This window comes from Microtus pennsylvanicus, chromosome 1 (assembly GCF_037038515.1).
Source record: "Microtus pennsylvanicus isolate mMicPen1 chromosome 1, mMicPen1.hap1, whole genome shotgun sequence".
Lineage (NCBI taxonomy): Eukaryota > Metazoa > Chordata > Mammalia > Rodentia > Cricetidae > Microtus > Microtus pennsylvanicus.
In genome coordinates this window covers 141,570,393-141,583,987 of record NC_134579.1, presented here as the reverse complement: position 1 = coordinate 141,583,987, position 13,595 = coordinate 141,570,393, and the positions used below count along the sequence as shown (strand labels likewise).

Genomic DNA, 13,595 nt, shown 5'->3' with positions numbered 1-13,595 from the left:
TTTACTGAGTGAGGTCGTGGGAGGGGGGCTCTGAGCAGACATGGTGTCATGGTGGAGGGAGTGAATGTGAGGGATGGTGATGATGAAGGTAGAACTGACCTACTACCCAAAATCTGTACACTGATTGCTCCGCGTATTTTTCTCATGTCTTACTGCCACAGCAAAGAACTTCAAGTTGTGTTAAAGAGGATGGTAAGAGTGAATAGCCGAGGCTAGCAAGATGGCTCAGGGGCTAGGAGCACCTGCTGCTGTAGCAGAGGACTCAACACCCACACGGCAACACACAAACCCCGTGACTCCAGTTTTAGGGAATCTGATGCCTCTTCTGGTTTCCACGGCACCATTACCCTTCACCCAGATACACACACACACAACTAAAGATAAATACAGCTGTGTGGTGGTGGCACACACCATTAATCCCAGTACTCTGGAGGCAGAGGCAGGCGGATCTCTGCGAGTTCAAGGCCAGCCTGGTCTACAAGAGCTAGTTCCAGGACAGGCTCCAAAAGCTACGGAGAAACCCTGTCTTGAAAAATTAAAAGCCGGGCGGTGGTGGCGCACGCCTTTAATCCCAGCACTCGGGAGGCAGAGGCAGGCGGATCTCTGTGAGTTCGAGGTCAGCCTGGACTACAAGAGCTAGTTCCAGGACAGGAACCAAAAGCTACAGAGAAACCCTGTCTCGAAAAACAAAAAACAAAAAAAAAAAAATGAAAAATTAAAAAATGAGCAAACAGAATTGTTTTTTTAAAAAATAAGTAATTTTTCCTTTGAAAAACGTATTTGTGTATGTGCAATGTTTAGACACAGGTGTCCCAGCATGTGTGTGGAGGCAGAGGGCACGTTTTGGAGGCTGGCTCTCTCCCACTATGGGTTCTTAGGTTCAATCTCATCATTGGCCTGTGGTAATCACCTTACCCTATGTGCCATCTCCTCAGCCCATAACTTGTCCTCTTCAGAAGTCGGCTTTTAGGGAAAGTTTGTCAGAGCAAGACAAAGCTAAGGAGATCATGTTGTCTTGCGGCCCAGGATCTTTGCATGTGCTGTTCTGGGGCCACCCCATTTCACCTACCTCCTCGATCATCACCTCACTTCCCTGGGGAGGCCATGATCACCCTCTTCCAAGACCAGGCCACCTGGAGCTCACACCTCCCCAAAGTGCATGACATTCTTTATGATTCTACTCACAGTGCCAAAAATAAAATAAAAATAAACCAATCCCTGAAACCTATTTATAGACAATTTTATTAATGTCTCTCCTACTGGACAGGGACTGCTATATTGTACTCTGACACAGGCACCCCTAAAAGAAGTGGATTAATTTAATATATTATCAAGACAAAAATGAAGGTCCCCAATTTTCTTTTCTACCTTGTTTTTTAAAATATTAAAATATTAAGTACATTGGTGTTTTGCCTGCATGTTTGCCTCTAGAAGGGTGCCAGATCCCCTGGAAATGGAGTTATAGACGATTGTGAGCTGCCATGTGGGTGCTGGGAATTGAAGCCCAATCCTCTGAAAGAGAAGTCAGTGTTCTCAACCACTGAGCCATCTCTCCATTCCTGGCTCTGATCTTCTAAGAGCTTTACCGTGAGGTTTTTCTTTGTGTATGTATGTGTGTGTGCGTGTGCACCGAGTGCAGGCGGGAAGGCAGCTTGGATAAACTGGAGCAAAAGCTGCAGCTGGCTGTGAACTGCCACCGAGGTCTGCTCCAAGAGCTCTCCAGGCCCCAGCTTCACCTTAAACAGGTCAGGCAGGTGCCTCTGAGACCCTTCTCTGGAGAAATCACCATCCCACTCACCCTTGGTCAAAAGGGAGACAGCGGAAGTGACTTCATGGGGAAATGCCTCGTCAGTCAGAGAATTTCTCTCCCACCTCCCCATCTTAGGAGGACCAGGCAATAAGACAAAGGGAGGAAATGTAAATAGAGCCAAGAGAGTAAAGTCAGGACCCAAAGAAGAAAAACGAAACTGTTGTCCTCAGTGCCCAGCGAGATTAGCAACCCATGTCCCTTTAGCATCCAGAAACCAACACAGTTGAGTGGTAGGTTTTTACTGTGTGGAGTCATGTCATATAGCAGTCAAAACACCTGGGGGCGCTGCGCCAGACCAAAGGGCCTGATGGATGTCAGAAAAGGGGTAAGGGTTACTACCTAGGCCCAGCTTGGGTCCTGCAGGGGTCTGTGGGGGTGTGTAGAAAGGTCTCCTTGGGTCAGGAGTGGCCACCATTTGGGCATGTAAACTAGAGGGAGCCCGTTCTCCGCAAGCCTGGACCCAGGGAAGTAACACAAAAGAAATCAAAGCCCATGAGTAAAGCTTAATTTAGGAAATACACCAGAGTTGATGTCCACAAAACCTGGACCCAGTTTTGGGGGTGGGGATCCCAGAATTGTGCTAAGAATAAATAAAATCGGGACATATCAATGAAGATGCCAGGACTTGGCTCCTGTTGGCATAAACCAACGGCTACGAGGCATTGAGGACCGCAGTGATCCGGGATCAAGGACAGTCAGGTGTGTGTGCGGGAGGGGGATAACAGCGAGTCAGCCTAAGCTCTCGGTCCTGGGTCTTGTTCGGGCTCGATGCCTGGTACCCCTCGTATGTCCGGCAGCAGGCGACAGCCAGCTACGATGTCCAGGCGCTCGGCAAGCGCACAGAGGTCCCCGCGAGCCAGGCGCACGCTGTGGGCGGCCGCCAATCCCGTGGCCTGAGCAGCTGCCAGCCTCCCGGCCAGGGCGGCCACATCGCGGCCCGCACGGCGGTACACGCCGCTCACCGCGGCCGCCACGTCGTGGTCCAGACGCGTCTGGCTATCCGCCAGCCGGAGCTGCAGGAGCGAGCGCGCAGGCGCCACGGCCGGGGTCTCTTCCGTGCCCCAGGTCTCCTCCGCCTCGCGCTGCACCACGAGTGGGGGTAGGTCTCCCGGCGCCTCCGTGGGCTCAGGCTCCGGTTCCGAGTCGGTCTCCGCTGCCTCTCCGACCACGCGGAGACCCGTGGGGCGGCCGCGCGTCGGGCCCGAGGGACCCAGGTATAGCTCCTCCTCCTCCGACGAGGACGCAGACAGCTCCGAGTCGGTCTCAGCCGCTTCCCCGGGTACCACCGTCCCTGGCCTCCGCCGCCGACCCTGGGACGATGCCATGGCGCGGAGCTTGGAGAAGAGGAGCGCCGGGACGTGAGGTCCGAAGTACCAGCCCCTCCACCGCCACCCCCAGCCAGTTCCGGCTCGGCTTCAGGTTCCTCTGGTGTACACCTGGGTTGGAATTCAGCATCTCAGTATCATTCGTGTGTACACTGGGGAAACCGAGGACCGGCCATGCAAATCTTCGGAACTAGGTCCTGAGAAATGGCTCAGCGAGGGGGTCAAGCGCTTGCAGCCAAGCCTGACTCCCTCCTCCCCGCCCCCAGGATGGACCTGGTGGAAGGCTCAAGAACTGAGGCAGGTTTAATCCCAGCACTCAGGAGGCAGAGGCAGGCGGATCTCTGTGAGTTCAAGGCCAGCCTGGTCTACAAGAGCTAGTTCCAGGACAGGAACCAAAAGCTACAGAGAAACCCTGTCTCGAAAAATCCAAAAAAAAAAAAAAAAAAAAAAAAAAGAACTGAGTCAGGTCAAGTTGTCTAGCAACCTCTGCACACACGCACACACACACACAATAACTAAGTAACTATAAAATAATAATAATAACGCCTTTAATCCCAGCGCTCAGGAGGCAGAGGCAGAGGCAGGTAGATCTCTGTGAGTTCAAGGCCAGCCTGGTCTACAATAGTCCCAGGCCATCCAGAACTACACAGAAGACCCTGTTTCAGTGTAACACAAAATAATGCTTACAAAACGCTTTGTAACCAAGAATTCCCAGAGTCCTCCAGCACAGACCACATCCTCCACTGTCCTCCTGGCCAGCTTGCAGCCAACACAGGCGCCAGGGCGGACGGGGAAAGCACGACCGCTCGATGGGACACACTAACGGGGCGGGGGGGGGGAGCTAATGGGGGACACTCACGGGGGGGGAGACACTAACGGAGAAACACTCATTGGGGACAATCACGGGGAGACACGCGGGGACACTAACGGCGGACATTCACGGGGGACACTCATGCGGGGACACTAACAGGGAGACACTAACGCGGGGACACTCACGCGGGAACACTCACGCGGGGGACACTCACAGGGGGACGCTCAAGGGGGGGACACTCACGAGGGGACATTGACGCGGGGACACTCACGGGAGGACATTCACGGGGGCGGGGGACGCTCACGGGAGACACCGACACCACAGTCCCAGACAGCCATACCAGGTCTTCGAAGCTCCGAACCCGAGGGATTCGCCGCCTGGCGGAAGTGAGGCGGTTTTTCCGTGTGGAGTCACATGAGTCAAGCTCCGGCCAATAGGAAAGCGGTTAGACAAGTCGTTTTCGTGTCGTATTTTTTAATATTTTGGAAAATTCTGTAGGACACTTGAATTTTTTTTTTTTTAAACTGGGAAAGTCACTTGACTCAGAAACTCAGCCAATGGGAATGTCCGAAGACCCGGAAACAGCGAGAGAAGCGAAGTAAGGGCGGAAGAGGTTAGCGTGGGAGGCCCAAGAAGGGGCTCGATGCACCCGCCCCCTCGCTTCCGCGTCTTCAGCGCGCTCTGCGCCTGCGGAGGAGGCGTGGCTATATCAGAGCATCAATCAGGTCGGCTCTACCTCCTGAGCTGCCCAATGGGAGCCGGAAGCGTTGTCTGGGAGCGTGGGGCGCGAGGCGGTGCATGGCGGACGCGGTGCTGTTCGAGTTTCTGCACACCGAGATGGTGGCGGAGCTGTGGGCCCGGGACCCAGACCCTGGCTCGGGGGTGAGCGGCACGCCGTGGCCTCGGGGGTGACTTCTCGGTGGAGAAGTGGGGTGCGATCGAGCCCTCCTGGCCTGTCATTGCTGAGGTGGCGTGAGATGACTCGGGACAAGGGCTCAGTTCGGGGCCTGGTCCTGGTGAGCCATTGGTATTTAGGGTAATTGGCTATTACTAGGGACTGATGAGGACTCGTCTCGCCACCCACTGTGCAACTCAACATCTTAATCTCCCTATCCTTCCGTTTCCTCCTTAGAAAATGCACCCTAGCCGTACCCCGTCTTATCTGTCCCCGCTGCCTGTGTGCCCCGGGTGAGCCGCTTTATGCCCCAGCACACAGTGGGTCTTTTAATAGGGATTGGCTCCAGTAGTGAGTAAAGACCCCACCCGATGATGTGGAGGGTGTTGCCGGGGTCACTGAAGTATTGTAACCCATAATAGTTCCTACCACTTACGTGTTCCTTTGAGCTGTCCTGGATGTCACACTCCCATTTTCCTGGGTCTTCCACCCCATCAGGCAGGTCAGCCCGACCCTTCCATCTGGGCCACGAAGAGACTGCTCTGTGCCACCTTGATTCTCAAAAGGTTTACAAATAGCTCTCCGCGAGTCCGCAGAAATGTGAGCTTGCCGGGCCCTCTTCTAAAAGCTCCTAATACTGCCGCTCGGGTTCCAAAGCTGGGATAATAGAGTTGGTGGGGGTGAGGCCTGAGCATCAGGGCTCAGGAACTTCCCTGACTTTAAACTACATGGCAGCTGTCATGGCTTCCTCTGGATCCTTTGGTGTAGGAGCTCAAGGCCTGCATAGAGACTGCTCTGTCCCCGCATTATTATTTTTTCTCTTTTCTTCCCTGACAACCCCCCCCCCCCCGCAATCTCCTGAGCATGTGGTCGTGAGGCAGGTTTTCACTGTCTATTCCAGGCTGGCACTCTGGCTGGAAAGTGCTGGGATTATAGGTGTGCAGACTCCAAACAACTCTCTTCCTTCTCTGACTTGGGAAAAGCACCCCTGGATCAAACGCGGGCCCTTCTGTGTCTGGTTTGCACTCTGTGTTCCCAGTGTGATACAGCCGGCCTCTGCCTCCCAAGGGGCTGCACCTGGAATCTATTCTAGTCTTAAACACATGATCCTCCTGCCTACACTTCCCAAGTACTAGGATTTGAGGCACAGATTTTTCTTAATTATGTCTGTAATGATTGTCTGAAATTTTTTTCTAATTCCCTAAACAGTATGATGTAACTAGATAACAGTGACATTGTATTAGCATTATAATCACTTAGTATTATCATATAGAAGGGATTTGCAGTCTATAAGAAGGCTGGGGTGTGGCTCAGTGGTAGAGCCCCTGCCTAGAAACCCCCAGTGAGAGTCTAGGTTTTTATCCTCAGCACAACAAAATAAAGCAAGGTCTGTGGAGGAGTGTGTGGGTTATTGCAAACACTCCATTTCATCAGAAGGACTTTTGCAGTTTATCTGTGGATGTTAAATATTCAGGTCCTAGAACAGCACCTGAGGCAGACAACTTGTTTTGATTTTCAGGATTGGGACTTTGGAAGAAGGACCATGTTTTGGAAGCTGCACAGGCTCTGAGGACAGCCAAAAATAAAAACTCAATCCCTCAGCTCCAGAATTTGTCTATGGATAGGGAATCTGCCTGACCCAGCTGCTCTTTGCTTTGTACTATATGTCATTTGTCCCAGTACTGGTGACATCTCTCCCAGCACCCTCTCTGTGTATTATACCCCCTGTTCCTTCTACCCATGATCATGTGGCCAGGGGGGACAGCCCTAAAAACACACTGGCTGGCCGGGCTCTGGTCTGTTCATAGGGCAGTAGAGTCCCTGCTCTATCTCCTCCAGGAGAATAAGCGCCTTTGGAGGCGCTGCTGTGGTGGGGGCTTCTCTGCACACCTCCCTGGCCTTCCCCTGCTTTCTGTTGTCTCACTGTACTCAGAGTTTTCTTTGGGCTGTCAGCTCTGCTCACAAATATGGCATGGAGACTTGCTAATTATGAAAGCCTGCCTTAGCTTAGGCTTGTTTTTAACTAGCTCTTGTCACTTAAATTAACCCATTTCTATTAATCTACGATAAGTTGTGTGCAGCCTGTCCTGCTTCCTTCCTTCCCTTCATGTCTCCTCTGTACCTCAGTTACCTCCTACTTCCTGTCTCTGCCTGGAAGTCCTACCTGTACCTCCTCTAGTCTATATTCTAGCTATTGACTGTTCAGCAATACATCATCACACAGTGTACACATATCCCACACCATTTCCCCCTTTTTGTCTAGATAAAAAAGAAAGGTTTTAACTCTAACATAAAATTGTAAAATTATACACAATAAGAACAATTATCAGGTAAGAATTATATTCACAAAGCTCAGTCTATTTGTATCTGGCATATTTGGAGAAAATACTCTACTATTTATCTTACCTTGATTAATTTAAAGTTTATACCTAAACATTTTCTATCCAAACTTTCCATCCTAAAACTATCTTTTTAGATCTCAAAACATTTTTAGATAAACAGTTTAAATTATTATGTCTCTCAACCTTAAACACTTTATACCTCTTATGTAAGTTTTCTCCATTTCTGATCTAGTCTTCAGTACCCATTAGAGACCTGAGAAAGATATACCTATTACCCAAGTAAACAGGAAGTGCAGAGCAAGCAATTTTCAAAACTATAGAAATGACAGACATCTGGCTGCCTAGACAGTCACTGAAAGTTCCTCTGGAACATTGGGGTATTCATCTTCGGCCTACAGGCCCAGACTATCTGACAGACTTCTGTGAAGCAGGAATTTTTGAAGGACTGTCTTACACTGTCTGGCAAAGTTTGGCAGCTGCTGTCTTTTGTATTCTGCTTGTCCAGTTTGGACAGCATAATGTCAACAGTTAAGGCAAGGGCAGTTTCTTGCCCAGTGACTAACTTTCCCACAAATGAAATCAAGCTCCATATGGAGGTTCTTCAATGCCCATCATCCTTTTTTTGAAGTAAGTTGGTGCTGTCAGGAGATGTGTCTCATTGTCATGAAAAGCCTTATGTCATTAAAATATTTTAAATGCCATATTTTGTAGGTCTTTGAAATGTTTGAAGACTGTCTAAAATATATCTCTGTGTGATCTTGAAAACATACCTAACATAACTACAAGTTTGATTGTTACAGATAATTAACTACTAACCTGTGTTTCTTTTTTTTTTAAATATTTATTTACTTATTTATTATGTATACAATATTCTGTCTGTGTGTATGTCTGCTGGCCAGAAGAGGGCACCAGACCTCATTATAGATGGTTGTGAGCCACCATGTGGTTGCTGTGAATTGAACTCAGGACCTTTGGAAGAGCAGGCAATGCTCTTAACCACTGAGCCATCTCTCCAGCCCCTAACCTGTGTTTCTTAATTACCCTAACTGGCCTATAATAATAGCTTTTTGTTTTTGTTTTCATTTTTTTGTTTTTTGCTTTTTTGAGACAGGGTTTCACTTGCCCTGGCTGTGCTGGAACTCATTTTGTAGACCAGGCTGGCCTTGAATTTACAGATCCACCTGCCTCTGCCTCCCAAATGCTGGGATTAATAGCATATGCCACCACTGCCTGGCATTATAATACCAGTTTTTAAGGACTAGAACTTTACGTTGCATTTTTAAATGAACTGCATAGGTACAATACGTTAAACAAGAGCAGCATATATACATATAACAAAAATAACCTTAAATACATATCAATAAACAAAAACATCTTAAACAAAAGTTGGAGCGTATAAGCAGTATAACAAAAATGACCTAAAATTTGTATCAGTAAACAAAAATAAGGAGTAGAAACATGTACAGTATAACAATAATAACCTTAAATTTGTATCAGTGTACAAAACTCCATACCAATGTAAAATATTTGAGACTAGTAGTTGGTTTTATAGTTTGAAAGTAGATTCAGCTGGGCGGTGGTGGTGCACACCTGTAATCCCAGCACTTGGGAGGCAGAGGCAGGCGGGTCTCTGTGAGTTCAAGGCCAGCCTGGCCTACAGAGTGAGTTCTAGGACAATCGGGGACTGTTTTTGTCTCAAAGAAACCAAAAGGAAAAAGAAAAGAAAGCAGATTCAGTTTGATAATCTCCTCTCTTCTCCCATCATTTCTATATCCCCCCCCCTCTTCTTTTCAGATTTGGATCCCTGAATCTAATCTCCTTTGTTCAGCTTTTTTTCCTGACCATCACCAGTAATAACTTGTAACCAACCCCCTAAACAATGACAAACATCCATAACCCACCAAGTACCAAAACCCACCCACCCCACTTCTTGGGAATATGGGCATCCTGTTCTCTAGACTGTTTCCTGTTGTCTGGGGTGACGGCATCTTTAGGGGACCCTGAGAAAATTGGGATAATGGTCAAGTCCTGGGAGAGCTAGCTGTTGTCCAGTCTTGGAGTGATGGGAAGGTGCAGGCTTATCTGAAGTTTGGCTGAATAGTCTGTGAGGCTGGACCATCTCAGCAAGCAGCTCTGTAGCTGTTCTGGATGTAAAGTTTTGAGGAAATGGCAACAGAGGCATTCTGAGAGGCTGGATCACCTGGGCTACTTGTCTTGTCTTTATTGGTGTCTGGTCCTTTTGTTCTGGAAACACACAAACTTCATTTATTTGTTTGTTTGGTTTTGTTTTTTTGAGACAGGGTTTCTCTGTATAACAGCTCTAGCTGTCTAGCTGTCCTGGAACTAGCTCTTGTAGACCAGGGTGACCTTGAACTCTCCGCCTGCCTCTGCCTCCCAAATGTTGAGATTAAATGTGTGCAGCACCACTGCCCAATTCAGAAACACACAAACTTTTAACGGTAACATTACAAGTCAGCTAAAGATGGTTTTTGTTCTGTGTTTGAGCAGGTAAATGGCATCTGTTAATTTGATAAATTTGTTTGGACTGCATGACCAAACTTATAAGTCTCTCCACCATATCCGTGTGAAAGGACAGCATGTACTAATAAGTCCACCACATCCATGTGAAAGGACAGCATGTACTAATAAGTCACAAGGACCTTGCAGCCAACACGGTTTATCATGTTCATTCCATCTCAGAGCTGTTCCTACAGTAAAACGATCAGCATATGCCACCTGTCCTGTAGTCTATTTTTGTTTTGTTTTGTTTTTTCAAAACAGGATTTCTCTGTGTAACCCCGGCTGTCCTGGAGCTCACTCTGTAGACCAGGCTGGCCCCGAATTCACAGAGATCCACCTGCCTCTGTCTCTGGAGTTCTGGATTAAAGGTGTGTACTATCACGCCCAGGGGGGTAGCGTTTGAGACAGGGTGTCTCAGTATGTAGCCACAGCTGGCCTCGAGTTTGTGATTCTTCAGCTTCAACCTCCCAGTGCTAGGGTCACAGATCGTGCGGCCATGCCTGGCTAACACCTTGATTGAGATGTAGGTGCTTTCACCCAGGCCCCTGCACTGAGCTAGCCCCTTTCACCCAGGCCCCTGCACTGAGCTAGCCCCTTTCACCCAGGCCCCCTGCACTGAGCTAGCCCCTTTCACCCAGGCCCCCTGCACTGAGCTAGCCCCTTTCACCCAGGCCCCCTGCACTGAGCTAGCCCCTTTCACCCAGGCCCCCTGCACTGAGCTAGCCCCTTTCACCCAGGCCCCTGCACTGAGCTAGCCCCTTTCACCCAGGCCCCCTGCACTGAGCTAGCCCCTTTCACCCAGGCCCCCTGCACTGAGCTAGCCCCTTTCACCCAGGCCCCCTGCACTGAGCTAGCCCCTTGATTGTGGTGTGTTGAGGTGTGATCAAATACAAGGTCTCAGACGTACCTTACTGCTGAGCCTCACCTCCAACCTTTTCCTGTAACTGTGACAGCACCTCATGTAGCCCAGGCTGGTTTCAGCTCGCTGTGGTTGAGAATGACCCTCATGCTTCTGGTCCTCCTACCTCTGTTCCCAAGTTTGGGGACTATAGGAGTACCTCACCACAGGTGCCTTGAAATTTTTTCTCAATACAGGGTTTGGCCAAGTTGCCCACACTGACCCTGAATACACTCTAGCTCAGGCACCATGTGACCTTCCTACCTCAGCCTTCCAAGTAGCCTAGGTCAGCTAGGCCCCAACCTAGGCAGCTAGGCCCCAACCTCAGGGACGACATGGGGCTGGGGACAGATGAGGGCTGGTTTCAGAGACTCCACCTGGGCGGAAGACCAGGACAGCTTTCGGGAATCAGCTAGAAGGCTCTAGAAGCTGAGCTTTCCTGGCCGAGGGGAGAGAAAGCTGGGGAAGAAACCATCACAGTGTCTTCCTGAACCTCCCTTTCTTGACCTTCTAGGGAAAGAAGAAGAGCCTGTCAGTCCTGGAAGGCCTGGGCTTCCGTGTGGGCCAGGCTCTGGGTGAGAGGTGAGAGCCAGCTCCACCTGCCTGGGAGGGTGGGCAGACCTGATGTTGGGGTTTCAGCTGGAAGACCTAGGGTGGGGAACATTTTGTGGGCTCACACATGTACCAGATGGCCTGGCTCCATCAACATCCTCCTCCAGGCTGCCCCGGGAGACACTGGCCTTTAGAGAGGAGCTGGATGCCCTCAAGTTCCTCTGCAAAGATCTGTGGGCAGCCATGTTCCAAAAGCACATGGATGGACTCCGAACCAACCACCAGGTGGGTGTGTGAGCTGGCCTGGCTCAGCGCCAGCACCTGACCTCCAAGTTGGGGGCAGTGGAAACCCCACAAGGAAACCTACCAGTGGGCCCACTGGGGACTTGGGAAGCAAGAACCATAGATTCTCTATAATCATCTACACCTTCTCCTTGGAGCCCCAAAGGGAAGCCAGGGCTGCAGTCGGGTGGCAGGGCTATTTCTGCAACTTCAACCTGCCTGTCAGGAGTGAGCTAGCTAGTGGCCTCAACATGATGATTCTTGTCCCAGGCTTGTGGTAGTCCCCATCGAACACCCACACTGTGCCCATTCCCTGCCACTGTTTCATGGGCCAGGGCTTCAGCTTCCAGCACTCCTGCCAGACGGCGACTGCTTCCTACGAAGTCACGTGTCCAGCAGGATGCCCAGGCCCCCAGCAGCGCTGAAGGATTGGGTGCTGGGGTCCTTGGGTCTGTTCCTTGGGTCTTCTCTCCCTTCTGTCAGCGCCCAGCCTCACCAGGCTCTTTCCTGTTGCCAGGGGACCTACGTGCTACAGGACAACAGCTTCCCCCTCCTCATCACCATGGGCTCGGGGTCACAGTATCTAGAGGAAGCTCCCAAGGTACTGGGGAATATAGGAAATGCCCATCTGCCCACCCCCTGCCTGGTGTCCCCTCCTCCCACAGTGGTCTGTGTTCCCCATCCTAGTTCCTGGCCTTCACCTGCGGCCTCCTGTGCGGCGCCCTCCATACGCTGGGCTTCCAGAGCCTAGTCACCGCCTCTGTGGCTGCCCTGCCTGCCTGTAAGTCACTCGGGAGCCCTCAAATGTGGTGTAGGCTTTGGGGCTTCCCCATCCCTGGTCCCTCAGTGTTGGGAAGGGGAACCAGAGTACCAAACCACATCTGACAGGGAATTTGAGGCCCAGAGACAGCTAACATGAACATACCCATGTGCCCAGCCTGCCACCTGGGGCCTCTAAGGAAGAGTAGCAGTGGGGCATCTTAGGCCACCTGGCCAGGTTCCCTGGTGACCTCGAAGTGTGGGAACCACAGGGCACTGCTGGGCCTGAGTCCCGCTCCTCACCATTGTGGGGACCTGGGATGAATGAGCAGACAGGAGCTCAGGCCAGCCCTCCTACCTCCTTCAAGTTCAGTCACCTGTCCCTAGGCTCCCTCTTGGTCTGGGATTTGGGCCAGTTGGGTGGGGGAAGTCCCCTATAACCCACTTACTCCAGGGCTCCCCAGCCTGCTGACAAGCTTCCTGTCCCAGCCCCAGTTAAAAGTGGCGTGGCTTTTCCCTTCCAGGTAAGTTCCAGGTGGTGATCCAGAAGTCCTGAGGACCCCAGTCCACGAGAAGGTGGCACTCTGGCCCTGTCTCAGCAGTCACCTCTGCAGGTGGTCTTGAAGCTGGAGCTCACAGGCTCTGAGTTCATCATGTGCTTCAGACGAGGGAATGGAAGGAGCCGGAGGGCCCCAAGAGGCAGGACGGTCCCATGACTTCAGAATGGGCATGGGGGGGGGCATCACCCACATGACAAGTGTTCAATAAAGGTTCTTTACACAGACCTGTGCAGTGGCTGTCACAAGTCCCTCTGCTCCCACCCCACCCTGAACACCTGGTTCAGCTCACCAGCTCTGCCAATGACCATATCTGGGGCTGCCCTCGGCCCTGCGGGACATGGTGCATACACCTTCTGGATGTATTTGTAGCATCTGAGGCTGCACTTGGACTTGAGCCTGGGCTCTGCTGCCCACTGCTGTGTGGGTAGGTACCCAGACCCAGGGGAAGGAACAAGGGTCAATGGCTCTTTATTAGTTTTTAATTATGTGTATGTCTGCCGGATCCAGTCCACTGCAGGGGCAGTATGCACTAATTACTGAGCATTCGATCGCTCCAATCCCCAACCCCCAGACAAGGTATCTCTGGGCTGGACAGGACAGATGGTTCAGAGGCTAAAAGTGCTTGTTGCTTTGGTGGGGAGCCTGGGATTTGATTCCCAGAGCCCACACAGTGGTTTGCAACCATCTATAACTCCACTTCCATAGGATGCGAAACGCACTGTTCTGACAACTGTGGGCACCAGGTACCCACACATAAAAGCAAGCAAAACAAGTCGTACAATAAGATAACAAGACAAGGTAACTCAGGTTGACCTGGAACTCATGAGTGGTCCTCCTGCCT

The 13,595-nt window shown here is 50.9% G+C and overlaps 2 protein-coding genes across 6 annotated transcripts; one reads left to right on the top strand and one right to left on the bottom strand.

The window, feature by feature from the left end:
- Nucleotides 1-2,037: 2,037 nt before the first annotated feature.
- Nucleotides 2,038-4,574, bottom strand: Bloc1s3 (biogenesis of lysosomal organelles complex 1 subunit 3). Of its 5 annotated transcripts, none has more exons than XM_075989675.1 (2): nucleotides 4,218-4,574; nucleotides 2,038-3,144 (listed from the first exon to the last, which is right to left on the bottom strand). In XM_075989675.1, the coding sequence occupies exon 2, from the start codon at nucleotides 3,133-3,135 to the stop codon at nucleotides 2,545-2,547; it is 591 nt and encodes a 196-aa protein (XP_075845790.1). In that variant the 5' UTR covers nucleotides 3,136-3,144; nucleotides 4,218-4,574; the 3' UTR covers nucleotides 2,038-2,544. The 5 variants fall into 5 exon arrangements, with proteins under 5 accessions (XP_075845790.1, XP_075845782.1, XP_075845771.1 ...); XM_075989667.1 differs by having other exon boundaries at nucleotides 2,038-3,246; nucleotides 4,287-4,574; XM_075989656.1 differs by having other exon boundaries at nucleotides 4,287-4,574.
- Nucleotides 4,575-4,685: 111 nt separating this feature from the next.
- Trappc6a (trafficking protein particle complex subunit 6A) lies at nucleotides 4,686-12,978 on the top strand. The gene is made up of 6 exons (XM_075989694.1): nucleotides 4,686-4,828; nucleotides 11,116-11,183; nucleotides 11,321-11,438; nucleotides 11,953-12,036; nucleotides 12,123-12,216; nucleotides 12,719-12,978. Exons 1-6 carry the CDS (start codon nucleotides 4,745-4,747, stop codon nucleotides 12,748-12,750), a joined length of 480 nt encoding a protein of 159 aa, XP_075845809.1. The 5' UTR covers nucleotides 4,686-4,744; the 3' UTR covers nucleotides 12,751-12,978.
- The last annotated feature ends 617 nt before the right edge of the window (nucleotides 12,979-13,595 follow it).